This window comes from Hemiscyllium ocellatum, chromosome 25, assembly GCF_020745735.1.
Source record: "Hemiscyllium ocellatum isolate sHemOce1 chromosome 25, sHemOce1.pat.X.cur, whole genome shotgun sequence".
Taxonomy (NCBI): Eukaryota; Metazoa; Chordata; class Chondrichthyes; order Orectolobiformes; family Hemiscylliidae; genus Hemiscyllium; species Hemiscyllium ocellatum.
The window spans coordinates 9,520,347-9,539,558 of NC_083425.1; the positions used below are offsets into that span (position 1 = coordinate 9,520,347).

Below are 19,212 nucleotides of genomic sequence, written 5' to 3' on the forward strand. Positions count from 1 at the left end.
CCGCCGGAAGTCTGGGACAATTTGATTCCTTATTAGTGAGATAAGGGTGAGGGAAGTGGCAAAGGGGTTCGGTGGTATTTGGGTCGAGGAGCAGCGACGTGGATTTGAATTGCGGAGGGATATGCGGAATAAGTTCCGGGCTCTCCCTCTGCCGGCTTTGACTAAAGGCGGACAAGGAACCGGCATTTTAGCTTCAGGTTCCAGCCGGCTTCCTTCTTTTCGCTCCATCACACGCTCAGCTCCACATCGAGCGTCAAGTATCTCGGTTTGCTACCCTCTTCGCCGCTTTTTCGTGATGCCTGGTTACGATAGAGGTGATCGCAGTCGGGAGCGTGGCGGGTGAGTTTGTGATTTTATTTTCTGTCGAAAAATGCGTGTTCGATTCTTGTTCAGCTTTTTTTAAAAAAAAAAGCCGGTTCCGTTCTGGAGGCTGAGAAGAAGCTGGTGCCACGCGGTCCGATTGAACAAAATCCTAGCTGGCGTGTGGACCGTAATTTTACCAAAAAGAATTCTTAGAAGAAATTGAGATTTTCTTTGGGGGGGGGGGCGGCTCTAGTCATTTAAATATTCGTCCAACTTTCCATTTATTTCAGTCTTGCCGGGGTCTGTTGTTTATCCCTATATTTCGATGTCCCACTTGACCTCGTGTTTGTAGGTTTCTCGCTTGTACTATATCTAAAATGGCCGGGAGATGCTGTCTTTATGGTGATGGTGGGGTGGCTGCAAAGTGGATCGGTGGGTGTTAAAGATATCTAGTGAAGAGCTTACGGAGTCCTCTGTGTCTAGAGGCTTTATTTCTTTTTTTTTTAAAAAAATCGGTCGCTTTTCCTTTATTTAAGAAAACGTAAGTTTTTTTTTGTTAACCCCCCCCCCCCCTTGCAAAATCAATATTCCAGATTCGGTTCGGGTGGACCTCGCTTCGGCGGTAGCAGGAACGCGCCTCCTCCCGGTAGGAAATTCGGGCAGCCGGGGGAGAAGCTGAGGAAAAGAAAATGGGACCTGGACGAGCTGCCCAAATTCGAGAAGAACTTCTACGTCGAGCACGTAGATGTGATGAACCGACCTGTGGTAGGACTGGCTGGCATTCTCTCTTTCTCCGCTATTCTTAAACCTCCTGTATATTGTATGTGTGGTGAGATATAGTCGAAAATTGAATCGTTAGTCCCCGAAAAAATGGTAGCTCCTTTCATTTGAAAGTTCACTTTTTCCTTTTAAGGGAGACAATAAAGGAAACGTAGTTTGACTTGGCAAAGGTGGTAGAGGATGTTGGGATGACGGTTGTAGCTGATGGGTTATTCTTAGTGGGCCGATGATTCATTCTTATTAGTCACGAAAGGGCCATCTTTCCCCGCCCACTGAAATATATATGACTGCTGAACAGATAACAGTAGGTGCAGTTTATTCTCAGCTAATGTTTGGCATCCCCCTGGTGGACATAATCTAACAGGCAAGGGAGAATTTACAGACATTTATCTTTCACTTTTAAATGAGGAAGTATTACTCAGTGGTTCTTGTACTTGTTTCAGTCAGTTAAACTGATTTGAAATGTACATCCGAGTAAGTAAGCTTTCATGCCGATCAAGTTTTCAGTTTTCCCATTGCAGATACGTAACTGATTATGTATTTTAAGCTGTGACTTGATACTATGGGGGCTATATCGCAACGGATGACCGATTTAGAAACAGAAACTAATTGCTGGAAAAACTCTGCCGGTCTGGCAGCACTTATGGAGAGAAATAATGTTTTGGCCCCAGTGACCCTCCTTCAGACCAATCTGAAGCTTTTTTAACGCAGTTTGTTTTTGTTTGACTTCCAGCCATCACAGTTGTCTTGGTTGGTTTTATGGCAGGTTGGAACACTCCTGTAATTGACTAGGGTTGAGGTTAGGTAGATGAATATTTAATTTTAAATTTGATCTGATACTATTGTTAATTATTGCAGCAAGAAATTGAACAATATAGAAGAAGCAAAGAAATCACAGTAAAAGGACTTGGTTGCCCTAAACCAGTTTTCAACTTTGTTGAAGCAAGTTTTCCAAGTAAGTATGGAATAAAAATGCACTAGAGCACCTATGACTGTACACTTAAATTTTTAACTTTTTTTTATTACAAGTGACCTGATTGTGATGAAACTACTTTTTTTTGAGGTAAAGTTGTACTCTGGTTGTTATAACATCAAGAGTTGTACAGCAGGGAAACAGACACTTCGGTCCAATCAGTCCATGCTGACCATGTTCCCAAACTAAACTAGTCTACCTGACTGTGTCCATATCCTTTAATCTTCCCTATTCATTAATTTCCTCATAATTATTAAAATGGGGAGACTTCAGAAGATTTACCAGGAATGGAAGGTTTGAAATATAAAATTGAAAAGGTTGTGAATTATTTCACTGGATCCTAGAGGTTAGCGGAGGCATATTTTACGGTGAGATGAAATTTTACAAAGGTCATGAGGGGCAACCTTTTTGGTGGACAAAAAACAAGATTGGTTTGTGTGTGGAATGAATTGCTAGAGGAAATGGTGAATGTAGGTATGGTTACAACATTTTAAAAGACATTTGGATAATGTATTTGAATGAGCCTTTGTCACATACACAACGAGTACAGTATAATGTGACAGGCTCATTCAAATATGTTATCCAAATGTCTTAAATATTGTAACTATACCTACATTCACCATTTCCTCTAGCAATTCATTCTACACACCATTGTTTTTCAAAAACAATTTAATTTTTCTCTCTTAAAAATATGCCCACTCCCCATCCTAGGTTTGTGGGAGAGGGAAAAGTAGTCCCAACCTTTCCAGTCTATTTTTACATCTCCAAATCTTCCATTCCTGAGTTCAGAATTATCCTTTCTATAACAGGATGGCCAGAACTGTTCAGATGAAGCCTCAATGTCCAGTATGACCCCATTGTGAATTCCTAACTCTAAGGTCTAAGCAATATGGCAAGCATGCTAAATGCTGCCTTGACCACCTGGCTACATGTGATGCAGATTTCAAGGAACTATATATCTGAACCCTGAGGTCTTTCATAACACTGCCCTGGGTCCTAACGTTAGATGTATAATTCCTGTTTATTTTTACCAGTTAGCAATACCTCCAGTTTATCTGGATTAAATTCGAACTGCCACTCCTTGATCCAATTGATTTAAGGTCTCTTTATAATATTGGATATTCTTTCACTTTCCACGATACCACCAATTTTGGTGTCACCTCAAACTTACTAGTCTGTAGTTTAAGATACACTTTTTTTCCTTGCATAAAACCATGCTGACTATCCCTAACCAATCTTAAACAATGACACAATATTAGCCACCTCCCATGCTCTGATACTTCACCACCTTTTTTATAGATGACACAAATATTTGTATTAGTGGGCCTGTCATTTCCTTCCTGTATTCTATTTTTATATTGTGCCTTTTATACAAAATAATATTAGATGTGATTCAGGCTGATTGTGAATTCCTCAAGTTGAGTTGCCTGCAGCACTGAACTCGAGTAAGGAATGACTGTTGTGGCTGATGGAGAAATTTCTGGGGCATGGTATATTGGTTTTCTTACCAGATCCATTGTGTTCATTCTCTTGGAAATTTTCTGATTCACTTGAATATCAGGATATTGAGAATGCAAGCCAGCTCACCAAGAAGGTTAAGAAAACTGACAACTTTATGTATAATTGGAGTAATGTAGGAAATGGCAGGAGGACTGGAAACACTAAGTTGTACCAGAACTTCTGAGTTGCCTGAAACTAGCTAATAAGTTATAATGTCATTGTCACAGTTCAGTTCCAAAGGACAATGAGAACAGCTCCTAAATGTTCACATCTGTTCTGTCAACTAAGTAACTTGGACAATGATAAGTATTTGAAGATCTTGTCTGTTCTTTAGAGCCAATAGAAAATTTACTGTTAATGGCAAAGTGGAAACTTTTTTTTTGCTAGGGTTACTTAATGTTTTACACTTTTAAATTTTTTTCTGCTTCTATAGCCTATGTTTTGGATGTTCTCATGCAGCAGAATTTCACAGAACCAACTGCTATTCAAGCTCAAGGTTGGCCTGTTGCACTTAGTGGCAAAGATATGGTTGGAATTGCCCAGACTGGATCTGGTAAAACATTAGCTGTAAGTAACATTTGTGCCCTGTCAACTTGTTTTTGATTTCTTATTCAAGTCTAGTATTTAACATGTCCCACACCCCTCTGTTCTCCTCGCATGTCTCTTAAAAACAAGTGTTCTCAGAATGCTGGTCAATGTTTTATCTGTCAGATTACTTGATCTGTTCTCATTGTTTTACGGGTCATGGTGTACTAATGAGGAAGCTTTGTAACTTGTATAATGACTTTTACAACCAAAATGTGTGAGAAGTATAGAAGATGCAACAGCCAGTCTCATCATAGTGTGCTCCCAAAGTAATAACATGTGGTAGAATCTTTTTTTAAAGACACTGATTATCCACTGGCAGAATTGGCTAGGACCTGAAATCCAATCTTAAATAGTTAGTGGCATCTCATGCAACGTCTCTTGTTAAGTAGAAGTTTTGTTTTCTAACTTTTTTGTCAAGTACAGTAACTTAGGTTGCAAATTGCATATCTGTGGAATTCAACACTCAACCACTTTACACCTTTGCATTCATTGGTGGTTTTCAATATGTAGAAATTTGTTTTTCAATTTGAACAGAGTTAATGACTGAGCCTCCAATGTAGTCTTCCTAAAATTGATCAGCCTCTTTATTCTGAGTGTCTCAGGTTCTAGTACCCACCTAAAGCTAGAAGCAGATGGCTGAGAATGTCTTGCATAACTACTTTTACCCTGACTAGCCAGTTATTAGTTATTTATATTGCTGAACACACTGACTCAGTATAATATTAAATCCTGCCAATTCTAATTTCTCTTGTAGTATTTGCTGCCTGCCATTGTCCACATAAATCATCAACCTTTCCTGGAACGTGGGGATGGTCCCATAGTAAGTTCTTAAATTTCAAGTGTATTTCTTGTATTACAAGGATTGCTGGGAAATATAATCAAATGCTAACATTTAAACTTTTTTTCTTTAGTGTTTGGTCCTGGCGCCAACCAGAGAACTAGCTCAACAAGTACAGCATGTGGCACATGATTATGGAAGAGCATCCCGTCTAAAATCAACATGTATTTATGGAGGTGCACCAAAGGGTCCGCAGATTCGGGACCTTGAACGAGGTATATTTGCTTTGACTTTAATATTATAAGCTACACTACACTTCTCCATTATCAGTCAAACATTGATTTGGAATAACATCTGTGCTATAGGTGTGGAAATCTGTATTGCAACACCTGGTAGATTGATTGACTTTCTGGAAGCTGGTAAAACAAATCTAAGGAGATGTACATATCTGGTACTTGATGAGGCTGATCGCATGCTTGACATGGGTTTTGAACCACAGATCAGGAAAATTGTTGAGCAAATCAGGGTAAGTGACTTTTCCTTAACAGCCCCACTTAAATAACTTTGCAAATAACTTTAAAATGTCTGACTGATTTAGCTTTAAAATGGCCCTGAATACATGAGTAATAAATATCTATTGCACTTTCATTGTTGACCAAGAGTGTCACTATAGAGCAAGTTCACTTCAGAAAACCTTTTTTGATATTGACAATCTGTTTTTAATCCAATATTAGTGTCTTGATGGAATGAGGTGGGGAAGTAGGGATGCAAAGACTAGTATAGCTGAATTTCTGTTACTGCTTTTTTTTTGTGTACTTAATTTTTTTTTCTCTCTCTAAAGCCTGACAGACAGACCTTGATGTGGAGTGCAACTTGGCCCAAAGAAGTTCGACAGTTGGCTGAAGATTTCTTGAAGGAATATGTTCAGATTAATATCGGCGCTTTAGAACTTAGTGCTAATCACAACATCCTGCAGATTATTGATGTGTGCCAAGAAGTTGAGAAAGATGATAAGTACGTGAGCTTTAGAAAATGTTTGGGATTCATGACTGTGTCAGGATGACATAAATCTGTGTTGTAGCCTTTAGATTGTATGGGGATGTCTAGAATGTGTACTGGCAAATGTGTAGGAATTTGGAGCTTGGTTTCCCTTGGAACAGCCACCCAGGTGCTTTAGGAAACCATGATCTCAAATTTTCAAGGAAAGGGCACCCTTGGGGATGCAGGTCCTGATTTGAGGCATGACTGGATTTTCCTTCTAGTGTATCATGTAATTGCTTTCAAGTGACCTTTTTTGATGTCAAATAATTACCAACTAACCTGGTTTCACCTGTTGTTACCAGCTCATTAGAAAAACTTCAGTTTATGTCCATTGCTCTGATCTGAATCCTATCCTCTGTGCTATGCTAGAATATTTGCATTGAGAATTGTCCTCTAACATAGAATAGTACTACTGTACATGTCTGAACAACCTAATTTACACAGCACCACACTCATTCGTAACTTCACAGTCTCCAATACATCTAATTAGATTCAAGTGTACTGCATGGAAACAGACCCTTTGGTCCAACCCATCCATGCTGACCAGATATCCCAACCCAGTCTAGTCCCACCTGCCAGCACCCGGCCCATATCCCTTAAAACCTTCCTATTCATATACTCATCAAAATGCCTCTTAAATTTTGCAATTGTACCAGCCTCCACCACTTCTTCTGGCAGCTCATTCCATACATGTACCACTCTCTGTGTGAAAACATTGCCCCTTAGGTCTCTCTTTTTTTTTAAATATATCTTTTCCGCTCTCACGCTAAACCTATGCCCTCTAGGAAAAAGACTTTGTCTAGGTATCCTATCCATGCCCCTCATAATTTTGTAAACTTCTATAAGGTCTCCCCTCAGCCTCCAACGCTCCAGGGAAAACAGCCCCAGCTTGTTCAGCCTCTCCCTGTAGCTCAGATCCTCCAACCCTGGCAACATCCGTGTAAATCTTTTCTGAACCCTTTCAAGTTTCACAACATATTTCTGATAGGAAGGAGACCAGAATTGTATGCAATATTCTAAGTGGCCTAAACAATGTCCTGTGCAGCTGCAACATGACCTCCAACTCCTGTACTCAATACGCTAACCAATAAAGGAAAACATACCAAACGTTGCCTTCACTATCCTATCTACCTGCGAGTCCACTTTCAAGGAGCTATGAACCTGCACTCCAAGGTCTCTTTGTTCAGCAACACTCCCTAGAACCTTACCATCAAGTGTACAAGTCCTGCTAAGATTTGCTTTCCCAAATGCAATTCTTAAACGTGGAGACAAAACTGCACTCTGGTTGTAGTGTCACCATAGCCCTCTACAATTGTCGTCATAAGGCTATTTAATTGCAAGGGAGCTGCAATAGATGGCTGAAGGCCAACTTGTTTTATCTAATTTTGGTGTCCATGGACACTGTTTCATGTACAAATTCTTCTGAAGATCAACACTTAACTTCTCACCTTGTTCAAAGCAGCACTTCATTTTTTTTTCCTGACCAACCCTTCCTCATGTTATAGGACCATATAACCTACATGGCTATGATCTTTTTTATATATGTCTAAATCTCACTATAATTTAAGTGGTTATTGCTTTTTTTTCTAGGCTGCTACGGTTGATGGAGGAGATAATGAGTGAAAAAGAAAACAAAACTATAATTTTTGTAGAGACCAAACGGAGATGTGATGAGCTTACACGGCGAATGAGGAGAGATGGGTGAGTAGCCTGGTTAAATGTTGTCATGCTGCTTAAATAGTCCTTTTTGTAAGATAATCCGTCACTTTGTCAAATAGTAAAACTAGCTAAAGTTTTACACAAAATGGAAATATGAGACATCACAGATGCAAAATAGTTCAACAGCTTCACACTATATGAACTGGTCCCAGCTCTACCCCTCCTTTCCTGTTGTATCATGTATTTTTCTCTTTTTGTTTTCAAAACAACTCTAAAATGACTTTTTGCTAGCCTTATCTATTCTTATGCACTTTGTGTTAGTGATGGTAGCCGTTTGCAGTTGTGGTGGATTTGAACGCTCAACTTGAGTGTTGAGCTTTGTTAATTCTCATTTACATAAATAAACATTCTGTGCATGTTTAAATTTCTTGTAGATGGCCAGCAATGTGCATTCATGGTGACAAGAGTCAGCCAGAGCGTGACTGGGTTCTAAATGGTAAGTGGAGTCCCAATTTGCAACTTGTTCTCTTTTAATTTCCAGACACCTGTTGTCTTAACAATTTTTTAAAATTTGTTCCCAATAGAGTTTCGGTCAGGCAAAGCGCCAATCCTTATTGCCACAGATGTTGCATCTAGAGGTTTAGGTTAGTAATGCCAATTCAATTTGTTTTTTTCCTCACTTTATTCAAAAATTTAAAGAAAGTATATCATTGCTTTCTTTAACATTTCTTTGCATTTTTTTTCTAAGTTGTGTAAAGGTGCAGTCTTTGTGGCAGGGCCTAGGCATGACAGTTCGAGGACTCGAGAGGGGGAAGGAGGACTAATCGATGTGATCGGCTGGCAGCTACCCAGTCGAGTACAGAGATGCTGAGCAGAGAGCATTGTGTGCCAGTAATCTTCAAAAGGCGGAATGGTCAACCATTAGTCCGCCACCCTAAAATCCTGTTCTCACCCGGATGACTTGAAGCACTTGCCACTTTTTTTGTTAAATCTTTTGGTTCCTTTTTTGTTTACTTTTATTCACTCCCTAATTGTGCCCTAGTTTCATTCTCCCCTTTGCCTAAATTTGTAACATTTTTTTTTAACAAGTTGTAGTGAGCTTGCCCAAATAGCAGTGTGCTGAACAAGTGTCTAACTGTTAAACTTTGTTCAATGCTTCATGTTTATATTTTTTTGGAGAGAGCAGCATTAATATCAGTAAGATCCTCTTTCAGAAATTGGTGAGTACTGGCACAAGGTAGTGAAAGATTGGTGGATCCCAGCTTAGATAACACTAATCTAGCAGTGTAATGCCCTCATCTTTTTGAAGTTCCTCCCTCACCTAGTAAATATTAGTCATGTCAGGACCTGCCAAACAGAGACATTTTCTCAAGTGAACACTGGCTTCTTAGAAGTGCTTGCCTAGACAAGATGTCAAAAGGAAAACCTGAGTAGGGAGATTTTGGGGGTATAGATGTCCATTGGGCTCTGTTTAATTGTAGTCTATTTTGGTCTTGGCAAGACGTGCAGTGTGGCCTGAATCCTGAGCTTCTCATGAATGTGTAGGAAGGACCTTGCCTGACTGTTCTAAGGTCCTGAATGGCACATGAAGAGGCAACAATGTACAAAGTGGCCCCAACTGTGTAGAAGCATCCGGATGTCACTTGATAACATGTGGGGAGTTCGCTGACTTGGGAATGGACTAGTGAATGCATACTCCCAATGGTAAGATCTCAAAGTATCTCTCTCAGATTTTGGGTTGCGTTTTTGTTTTAAGGGGAGTGTGCATTGGTTTCTCTTCCCACAGTAGTATTCCCACAGGGTTTGAACTAAGGGTTGTTTTTAACATTTGCTTTACAGTCATGATGCTGCTGCTGGTTGCTCATTTGCTAACTCCTGTTTTTGATCTGACTGTTGTGGTGTGCATAATTTGCACCTGGTTTTGCAACACTGCAACACTTTACAGATGTTGAAGATGTGAAATTTGTCATCAATTATGACTACCCTAACTCCTCTGAAGACTATATTCACCGCATTGGGCGAACTGCCCGCAGTTCCAAAACTGGCACCGCTTACACGTTCTTTACTCCTGGCAACATAAAGCAAGCAAATGACCTTATCTCTGTGCTTCGTGAAGCAAATCAGGCTATCAACCCAAAGCTAATTCAGATGGTCGAAGACAGAGGATCAGGTAGGTGTACCTGTTTTTTTTCAGTGAAGTAAAACTTGTAGTAAGCGATCAACTACTTTTAGGGTTTTTAGTAACCTTTTTGGCTTTATGTAATGCTATTGATAAACAGTTTCTGCTTTCCAGTAATCCTTTGAGCAGGGTTACGTTAATGGATGTTAAGCCAGAGTAGAAATTAAATGTGATTTACCAACAGAGGTAAGATGAGGAAGGGGTGTGGTGGGGAGAAGAGGGGGAAGGTGTGGGGAACATTGGAAAGCAAGAGTCTTGTGGTGCACTGTCTCCCTATTTCAAAGCCAGTAGACCCAGATTCATGTCCACCTGTTGTGGAGGTGTGCCTGAAAAGGCTTTTTGAAAATGTTGGGATTGGAAGATTTGTGCAGATAACTAGACCTGATTTTGCAACTTGAAATAATGACTTATGAAAATTGGAATTTAAGGCTCTGTTGAATGATATGGTTAAACAATCAGATACAGCCTGTCCGGTCATTTGGAGAGAGATGCAAATTTATACAAACAATTCATGTTGTGTTTGAAAATTTGAAGTGTTGGTCACTACGTAATTGTACTCATTCTGTTTTAAACAGGTCGTTCCAGAGGTAGGGGTGGATATAAAGATGATCGCCGTGATGACAGAAGAGACAGATTCTCTAGTTCCAACAGGAGTGGGGGTTATAATGGTTTTAGAAACCGGGAGAGCATGGACAGGGTATATGGACCTGGAGGCAGGGAAAATGGTTTTAGCACTCAAAATTATACCTCAGCTGGACAAAATTCCTTTGGTTCTGGAAAATTTAGCTCAACGAACAGCTTTGGAAGTATATCTCGGTTTGGAAACTCCTCCAGTTATCCAGGATCTGTGAACCAGGGGGCAGGTTCATATGGCAGTCAAAGTCAAAATGGTTTCAAGGCTGTTGCTGGCAAAGTCCAGCAATTTGGAGGGAATCATTCTGGTCCAAATGCCATGCAGAGCAATGGCATTGGTCAACAGCCATCTGTGGGTGCTCAGTATCAGTATGCACCCCTGCCTTTGATGGGAATGGGTTTCCAGGCGCAGACTGGTTACCCTATGCCTCTTGCTTATGCAGGGCTGCAAAAATAACGTATTGATCTAAATGTTGAGTTTTTTCATTCTCTTCTGACTTGTACTGTACCTTTTTTTTGTTTGAGAGGATGAGAAAGTTCTTTAATATTAATACATTGATATTCCAGGAAAGACTGCAGTGCAGCAGTAGAATTGGTGCACTTTCCCCACTATTTAATTTTTTTATTACTTTACATTCCTTGGAAATTTTTGTTCATGGTTTTTCTAATAGAATGGCAGATTAATATTATACAAGTTTAACTTATGCATAAAGTACCACAGCATATGTAAAGATGCATGTCCTTCCAGTAAGGAAGTTTGAAAGTCTTGGAGTTCTGTATGTATGTAACTGCCAATGTGTCATTTTAAATAAAAGTTCAAAAAATTCCTTAGTCTATAAGTGAGCATGAATAATACACTTTTAGTTTGTGGTTGATTGCCCACAAACTGAGGTACCAACTACTCATCCAGGACAAAGTAATGTTCGTGTATTATCTAACCCTGCCAGAAGTTGGATGACACCAGGTTATAGTGATGCCAAAGTTCACCTGATGAAGGAGCAATGCTCAAAGCATGTTTTCAAATAAACCTGTTGGACTAAATTCAGATTAGATTCACTCCAGTGTGGAAACAGGCCCTTCTGTCCTGTGTTCTTTGTTCTGGATATTTTAAAGACCTCTGCTGAGGTCTCCCAGACCCTTAGCTTTTTCCATGTGAGTGAACCAGTCCCCACACTAGTTAAAACACTTATCCACAGCCTGAGTAATATGATTTGCCAGGATTCTGGTCCCAGCATGATTTCAGGTGAAGCTTGTCCCATTGGAACAGCTTCCTAGTTTCCCAATACTGGTGCCAATGTCTAATGAATTCAAACCCATTTCTCTCATGCCAATCTTCGAGCTGTGCATTTACCTCTTCAGTTTTACTCATGGCTCAGGTAATAATCTAAAGACTATTAACTTTCTGGTTGTTTTCTAATTTAGGCTCTAGCTGTTCATATTTTTCCCCCTGCACAACCTCCTTCCTCTTTGTATATTACTCATACCTAATGTGGACCTCCAGTAGATCTTTCCCCTTCCACTCGCCTCTGCAGTCCAAGTGAGATATTTTGAACCAAGGCACCAGGCCAGCAACACAGCCTTTGTATCTTTATCCCCGCGTGTCTATTCCCCTGACCACACTATTTCTGATTACAACTGCATTTCTACTTTCTTTCCCTTCTCTCTTGAATGGCTCCCTGTACCACATTCTAGTCAAAAGATACTGGTGCCACTTGGTTTCTTTGCTCTATTTTAGAAATCTTCCTTAAAAAGGTGAAAGTTTGCTAGAACTCCACACCATTTAAACTGTAGACAAGTAGAGCAAAGTTGAGTATTTCAGTACCTGTCCTGTGTTCAGTCTTAACTTTGAGATTGCCCTGCAAGCCCACTTCATCAGCTACGTTCAGATATTTAGCTTTTTTAAGTTACACTCTGAATGTCTGACCCCAAGACTCTTATTTTGCAAGAGAGCCACTGTTTACAAATTAGAAACTTAGAAAATAGAAGTCCATTCAGTCCTGCTCTGGCATTCATTATCATGGCTGATCATCCAATTCAGTATCCAGTACTTTCTTTTCCCCAATATTTTTTTGATCCCTTTAGCCAAGTGCTAAATCCAACTCCTTAATCTTGCAAGATTTTGACCTTTGCTGTATAGCAACTTCTACAACCTCACCACTCTGAGCAAAGACATTTCTCTTCATCTCTGTCCAAAGTAGTTTACCTTTTCTGTAATTCACCAACCCTGGTTCTGGACTCCCTCGCCATTTGGAACATCCTTCCTGCACCTAACCTGTTTAGTCCTACTAGGATTTTTACAGGCTTTAAATGAGAATTTCTCCCTCCATTCTTCTGAATGCCAGTGAATGTGGTCCTAACCAATGCAGTCTTAGCATGTCAGCCCTTTTCTCAGATAAAAATCAAAACTGCACACACTATTCCAGGTGTTGTCACCAAGGTTGTGCATAACTGAAGTAAGCAGTTTAGGCCTATACTCTTATAATTTGGAAGAATGAGAGAAGATTTAATAGAGGTATATAAAATGCAAAAGGGGATTGTCAAAATAGGATGTTTCCTCTTGTGGGGCAATCAAAAACAAGAAGCTTTTGTTTTAGGATAAGGGGCAGCAGGTTTAAAATAAATATACCAAGAAATTATTTCTTTCAAAAGTTGTGAAGTTGTGGAATTCACTACCCAGCGTGCGATGCTTGCTGAGACATTGAGCAAATTTAAGGAGATTAACAGATTTTTAATTAGTGACAGGTTGAAAGGTAGGTAGGAAAATAGAGTTGAGATTGAGCTGAGAAGAGCCACGATTTTGCTGAGTGGCAGAGCTGGCTCAAGGGACTGAATTGTTTGCCCTTGCTGCTAGTTATGATCTTTCAGACTTCTTTGTTCCCTCAGAAGAGATGGTAGCACAGTTTTAACGGCACTAGACTACTAATCAAAGTTTATTAACAAAGTTCCCAGGTGAAATCTGATTTTACAAAGACAATTAAGAATCCACCCTAATGGCAATTATAGCCATTGTCGATCGTTGTAAAATCACATCTGGATCACTAATATTCTTTAGCAAAGGAAATTTACCATCCTTACCTGATCTGGCCTTCATGTGACTCCAGACCTACTGAAGTATGATTGACTCCTCAGACAAATAGGATTGCCAATAAATGCTGACGTAGCCCGAAATTCCCACATCCCATGAACAAACTTTTAAAAAAGTATCCTTGGATTTATTTAGTCATAGCCATTTATCAACTTTTAAATATGGCCAAACTATCTAACACCTGCTCTTAAGCAATTTCAATACTAACTGTGTCTAAGCATTCTTTGTTTTCACTATTAATTCAGCGACATCTTCAGATGTGAAGTACTCATTTTGTGCTTCAGCTGTGCCCATCTCTGTATAACAATTCTCTTTTATTCCCCCAAAATTCTTTTATTGCCCCCTTATTATTATGCCTAGAGATGCCATATTACAAAAGATCATGGCATAATGCTAACGTTAGTGGACTAGTAATCCAGAGGCCCCGTTGACGCCCTGGGAATACTGGTTCAAATTTTACCACGACTGCAGGTGTAATTTAAATCTAATCAATAAATCTGGAATTAAAAGAGTGACTATGAAACGCTCATCAATTGTCAGAAATTTGCATTCCTAACCTAATCTGGCCAACATGACTCCACACCCACAGCATTGTATTATCTCAGATTCCTCCTTAACGGTCATTTGGTTATATCAGATCTGCTATGAAGTTTACATTAAACTAGATGAGAGCCCAGCATGATGTAGGTGCCAGATATAACAATGGCAAACCTAGCTCTGCTAACCCTGCAAAGTCCCCCAAATGGGGTAACTTGTGCCAAATTTTGGAGAGTTGTCCCATAGGCTAGTCTCATAGACCAGCCTGACACAGTAGTCCTCAAGGAATCATAACTTACAAAGAACATCCCAGATACCATCATCACCATTGCTGGGTGTGTCTTGTCCCACGATCAAGACAGACACACCAGAGGTGATTGCACATTGGTATATAATTGGGAGGCAGTTGCTGTCAGGAGTCCTCAATATTGACTCATGTCCCTATAACATCAGGTAAAACATGAGCAAGGAATCCTTGTGCTGAACATACATAAAACACTGTTGGCTATCAGCAGGAGCAGAATTGTAGTCAGTACAATCTGTAATTTCATGACTATTACCACTAACAGGAAGAAATCAATCTTGGTCCAATGAAGAGTGTAAGGAGAAATACAAGACAAACCTAAAAAAAATGTCAATCTGGTAATGCTACAACACAGGACTACATGCATGCTAATCAACAGGTGCAGTATGTGATAGACTGGAGTAAGTGGCTTAATCTACAGATTAGATCTGCAGCCCAGGCCCATCCAATTGTGAATAATGGTGGTCAACTAGGCTAACAGGAAAAGGTTCCATGAATATTCCCATCCTCAATATATCATTTTCAACACCATTCTTGATTCCTCAGGTTTTGAAGCAGTCTATTTCCAACTGCAGCAAGAGCTGGACAATGACCAGACTTTGACTAGCAAGTGGAGCTAACGTTCACACCACATAAGTGCCAAGACCATCTCCAATGAAAGAATATAACCATCACCCCTTTACATTCAATGGTGTTACCATCACTGATTTCCCCACTGTCAACATCCTTGGGGTTACCATTGACCAGAAAATTGACTGAACCTGCCACATAAACACAATTGCTACAAGTGTAGGTGGGAGGTTAGGAATATAGCAGTCAATAAGCTTAGCTCTTTACTCCCCAAAGCCTATTTACCAGCTACAAGGCACAAGTTAGGAGTTTGATGGAATAGTCCCCACTTGACTGGATGGATGCAGCTCTAACAACATTCAAGAAGCTTGACTCCATTCAAGACAAAGCAGCCCAAATCCCATCTACAAGCATCCACTCCCTCCACTACTGACACTCAGTATCAGCAGTATGTAATATCTACAAGAGACACAACAAAAATTCACCAAAGATCCTGAGGCAACACCTTCTAAACCCATGACTGCTTACATTTAGAAGGACAAAGGCATCAGATACATGGGAACACCATCATCTGCATGATATCCTCCAAGCCATTCACCATCCTGACTTGGAAATGTATCATCATTCCTTCGTCACTGGGTCGAAATCTTGGAATTCCTTCCCTAATGGCACAGTGTGTCTACCTCCAGTATATGGAGTGCAGTCTTTCAAGGAGGCAGCTCACCACCACCTTCTCAATGGCAGCTAGGGACAGGCAATAAATGCTGGCCAGCCAGCAACACCCATGTCTCACGACTGAACACAACAAAACAATAATGGCTTAAACAACAATGGTGGAGCGTTGCATCAACAAAAATAAATGTTAGCAGAAATATACTGAAATAAAAATGCAAATTTAAAAAAAATTAAAATATTACTTTTGGGCATGATATCCCCAACACACTCCTTCAGCCACCAAAGGCATTCTATATTTAGCTTGGGTCTTAATTGTGTATTCCACCCAATATGTATCAAATGATTGCAAATTATCTGGACCACATTTGTTCTCACTCCTTTTGTAGTAGGCCTTCCCTTAATGTATTTTATTCTTTTCAAAAGCAACCTAAATATTATAATGTAACAAACAGCTGACTCAACACGTTCTCCAGAGCGGATTCTATCAATGCTCTCTCCATTGAACTGAAAACATACTGGGATGAATACAAAATATTTTGAGGGGTTTTTGACGAGAAGCAAGCAAGTTATCCTGTCCCATCTTATCAAACATGCCTTATTAATTATCAGTCCCCATGATACCGCTCACCCTCAATTTCTGTCCCACAAGGAGAAAGTGCCTAGAGACACCCAGCTGAAGATGGAATCACACAAAGGCCCTCTTTAAACAGGATACTACAGATTGGCCAGGCTCTCCGCCTCCACCCTGCCTACGCCCTTCCAACCTTTGGAAGTTCAAGTTGAAGGAAGATTAACTTGCCTCCGACAAGCAGAACCTTAGAATATCTGCCTCAGACAGACACAAGCACTCTGGGTTGCTCCACCAATCTTCCAGGGCTAATGGATTCCACTGCTGAGTAGGCTCCCCCCGCCCAGCTCCAAATCTTTATGTAAGAGCTCTCCACATCTTCACACCATCTAGCGCCATTTCATGGTCACAGACAAGGCTCCATGGATGAGTGTCAGCAATAACAGACTGCTGCACCATCTGGAGGCCAGAATAATACATACGCATACCATTGGGTTATAATATATCTTTGTCCACCTCGTTCAACATCAACATTCCTAATGTTCACCTTCCTCTGTGCACAAAGTTTAATTGTCAAACAGATGTTTAACAATGGCATATGCCAGGGAGCATACAGAAGATCAATTCTGTAGTATGCCCAGGGAGTAGGCTGTCTGTGTGCCTGTGAGCTGTACAATGCATGAGCCTGTGACCTTACGTTCCCCTTTAATCCCTTTTATGGCTGCATCATCCCACTCCCACCCAAACACAAGTTGAGTAAGTTGTCTTGCCCATTCCAAGGGAGCTTGCTGCCATTTTCTTCCCCATTGCACACTTTGGATTTATATCACAATAGAAGGCAATAATGAGTGCTCCCCTGACAATGGCTTTCAGCCTCAGCTTGAACATATTAGTTGGTCCTCAAGCATTCACAATGCCTTCCTAGTAGCTCATCCTGTTAACACCTTTGGTTTCACAATCCCTATGTCCCCACCCAAAGCATCTACATCCACTTGCACTTATCTAGCTTTCCCAACCAGCTAGGTGCCTGTCTCCACGCACAAAATGTCCCCATTGTATTGCTGCTATTGACTGGAATGCAAGCCTGTGCTTCCAGAATTCACATGGCTGAGGTGCCGTGATGGTTGTGATTGTGGCGGATGTGCACCTGCTGCCATTGATCGTACATTTGGCCTCAGTTTTGTTGTAAGCATTGTTGAGGTTGTTTGGAGCAAGCAGCAAGCTGAATCCACCATGTATGCACTCTGGTTTCCCAGTCATGTTTTACCAATGTCTATCATCTGTGGTGAATTTGATAAGAAGGGAGGCAGAATATTAATGAGATTAGTTTGTTATTATTGCATTTATCCAGTGTTAAACCATTGGCATCTCACTGCTGACTAGCAAGAATATTGTTTGTGAAAAGCATAAAAGATGGAGCCAGATGATCTTGATGTTGGACCTTGTTTGATTCTGCCATACATTTCACCATAGTCGTCTTTGCTCAGTACCCAATAAAATTCCACTCACTGACATAAAAATTCTCAAATGCCACCAGGAATATGTCCTTCTTTAAGCCCGATTTCTGTTATTATCACATTATATTTTATTCAGTTCACTTGACTAGACAGTTGGTTCCTGATGCATGATAATGCCAACCTTATGCATTCAGCTTCCACATCAGATGAAGCTACCATGAAGGACTCTCCTTTTCAATTTTTCCCTCGTCTATGGCATGCTTTAAACCACCTCCAGTCATCCCTCTCTGATGAGAAAGCAGACAGATGATCCAGGAAGACTGCAGCAATTTTATCATTATTTTTTTATCTCAGCAAAAATCAGCAGAAATAAAAGTTGCTGGAGAACCTCAGCAATTCTGGCAGCATCTGTACTAAAAAAAACAGATTAACATTTCAATGGTAGTTATATGGAACGTACTGCCTGAGAGTGTGGAGAAGGCAGGTAATCTTGCAACATTAAGCAGTACTGGATGACTATTTAAAAGTGCCAAAGCACAATAGTCTATGGACCTACGGGTTTAGTAGGTAAATGATCGGCATTGACATGGTGGATTGATGGGCTGTTTCTTTGCTGTATGCGTCCGATGAGTCTTAATCACAGCTCTCGAGGTGTTAACTCTGGTTCCCCCCCAACCACAGACTTGCTGAGTTTCTCCAGCAATTTGTTTTGTTTTAGATCTCTAGCATCCGCAGTTCTTGGTTGTGTTTTAAAACAAAACATGGCAAGCCCTTTAACAAGAACCAACGTTATATTTACTCACAACAATCCAAATTTTCCTTCTTATCTGGATGATACTGACATTTAATTGGACCTACAATGAAATTTAAGTCTCTGGGTGGCGACGACTGTCGACATGATTGTTCCTTTGCCAATATGGCCGGAACAGCCCGTGTCCAAGAGCAAAGGGGAGGCGCGCTCTGCTCGAACAACCACGCACGCGCCGAATCGGCACGACATCCCTGGGGTATCCAGGAAGTTGCGTCATTATAAGGTCGTGGCCTTCTTCGAGGGAGCACGAGCAGGATTCAAACAGGTAGTTTAACCGTCTGCTCAGCCATGGGTACGGTGTCATTTGGGAGTTCAAACAATTCTTACTTTGTACGTGACGTGATTTCTTCTAAACCAGTTTGAAGGATGCTAAGTTATTATCAGCTTGAATGCTGAATTTATTTTAATTTTGCCGGTAGAGTTTTATGCCGCCAAGAATTGTGTCTGAATGTGATGATTTGGAGATGCCGGTGTTGGACTCGGGTGTACAAAGTTAAAAATCACACAACACCAAGTTATAGCCTGGTGAAGGAGCGTCGCTCCGAAAGCTAGTGTGCTTACAATTAAACCTGTTGGACTATAACCTTGTGTGTGATTTTTTTTTAAAGTCTGAATGTGAGATATTGTGTACTGGGGTCTCCTGCTGAAGATCAGGCAGCACTCAGGAACGAGGGTGTAATGGAGACTGAAGATAAATGGGTATTGAAGAAAGAGTCTGAGAAGGAGGTGCTGGAAGCGATAATAACTAAAAGTGGACGAGATTAGATTACT

At 40.5% G+C, this 19,212-nt stretch overlaps 1 protein-coding gene across 3 annotated transcripts; it reads left to right on the top strand.

Annotated features, from left to right (window-relative positions):
* Positions 1–144: 144 nt before the first annotated feature.
* Positions 145–11,260, top strand: ddx5 (DEAD (Asp-Glu-Ala-Asp) box helicase 5). 3 transcript variants are annotated; one of them, XR_009646059.1, is made up of 13 exons: positions 145–339; positions 897–1,068; positions 1,942–2,038; positions 3,990–4,123; positions 4,899–4,964; positions 5,056–5,197; positions 5,288–5,448; positions 5,764–5,936; positions 7,554–7,664; positions 8,057–8,118; positions 8,207–8,266; positions 9,124–9,326; positions 9,568–9,655. XR_009646059.1 is itself a non-coding variant. In XM_060844759.1 (13 exons), exons 1-13 carry the CDS (start codon positions 296–298, stop codon positions 10,889–10,891), a joined length of 1,962 nt encoding a protein of 653 aa, XP_060700742.1. In that variant the 5' UTR covers positions 146–295; the 3' UTR covers positions 10,892–11,260. The 3 variants fall into 3 exon arrangements, 1 of the variants encoding a protein (XP_060700742.1); XR_009646060.1 differs by lacking the exon at positions 9,568–9,655 and adding an exon at positions 9,462–9,528; XM_060844759.1 differs by lacking the exon at positions 9,124–9,326 and adding an exon at positions 10,377–11,260 and having other exon boundaries at positions 146–339; positions 9,568–9,792.
* Positions 11,261–19,212: the final 7,952 nt, after the last annotated feature.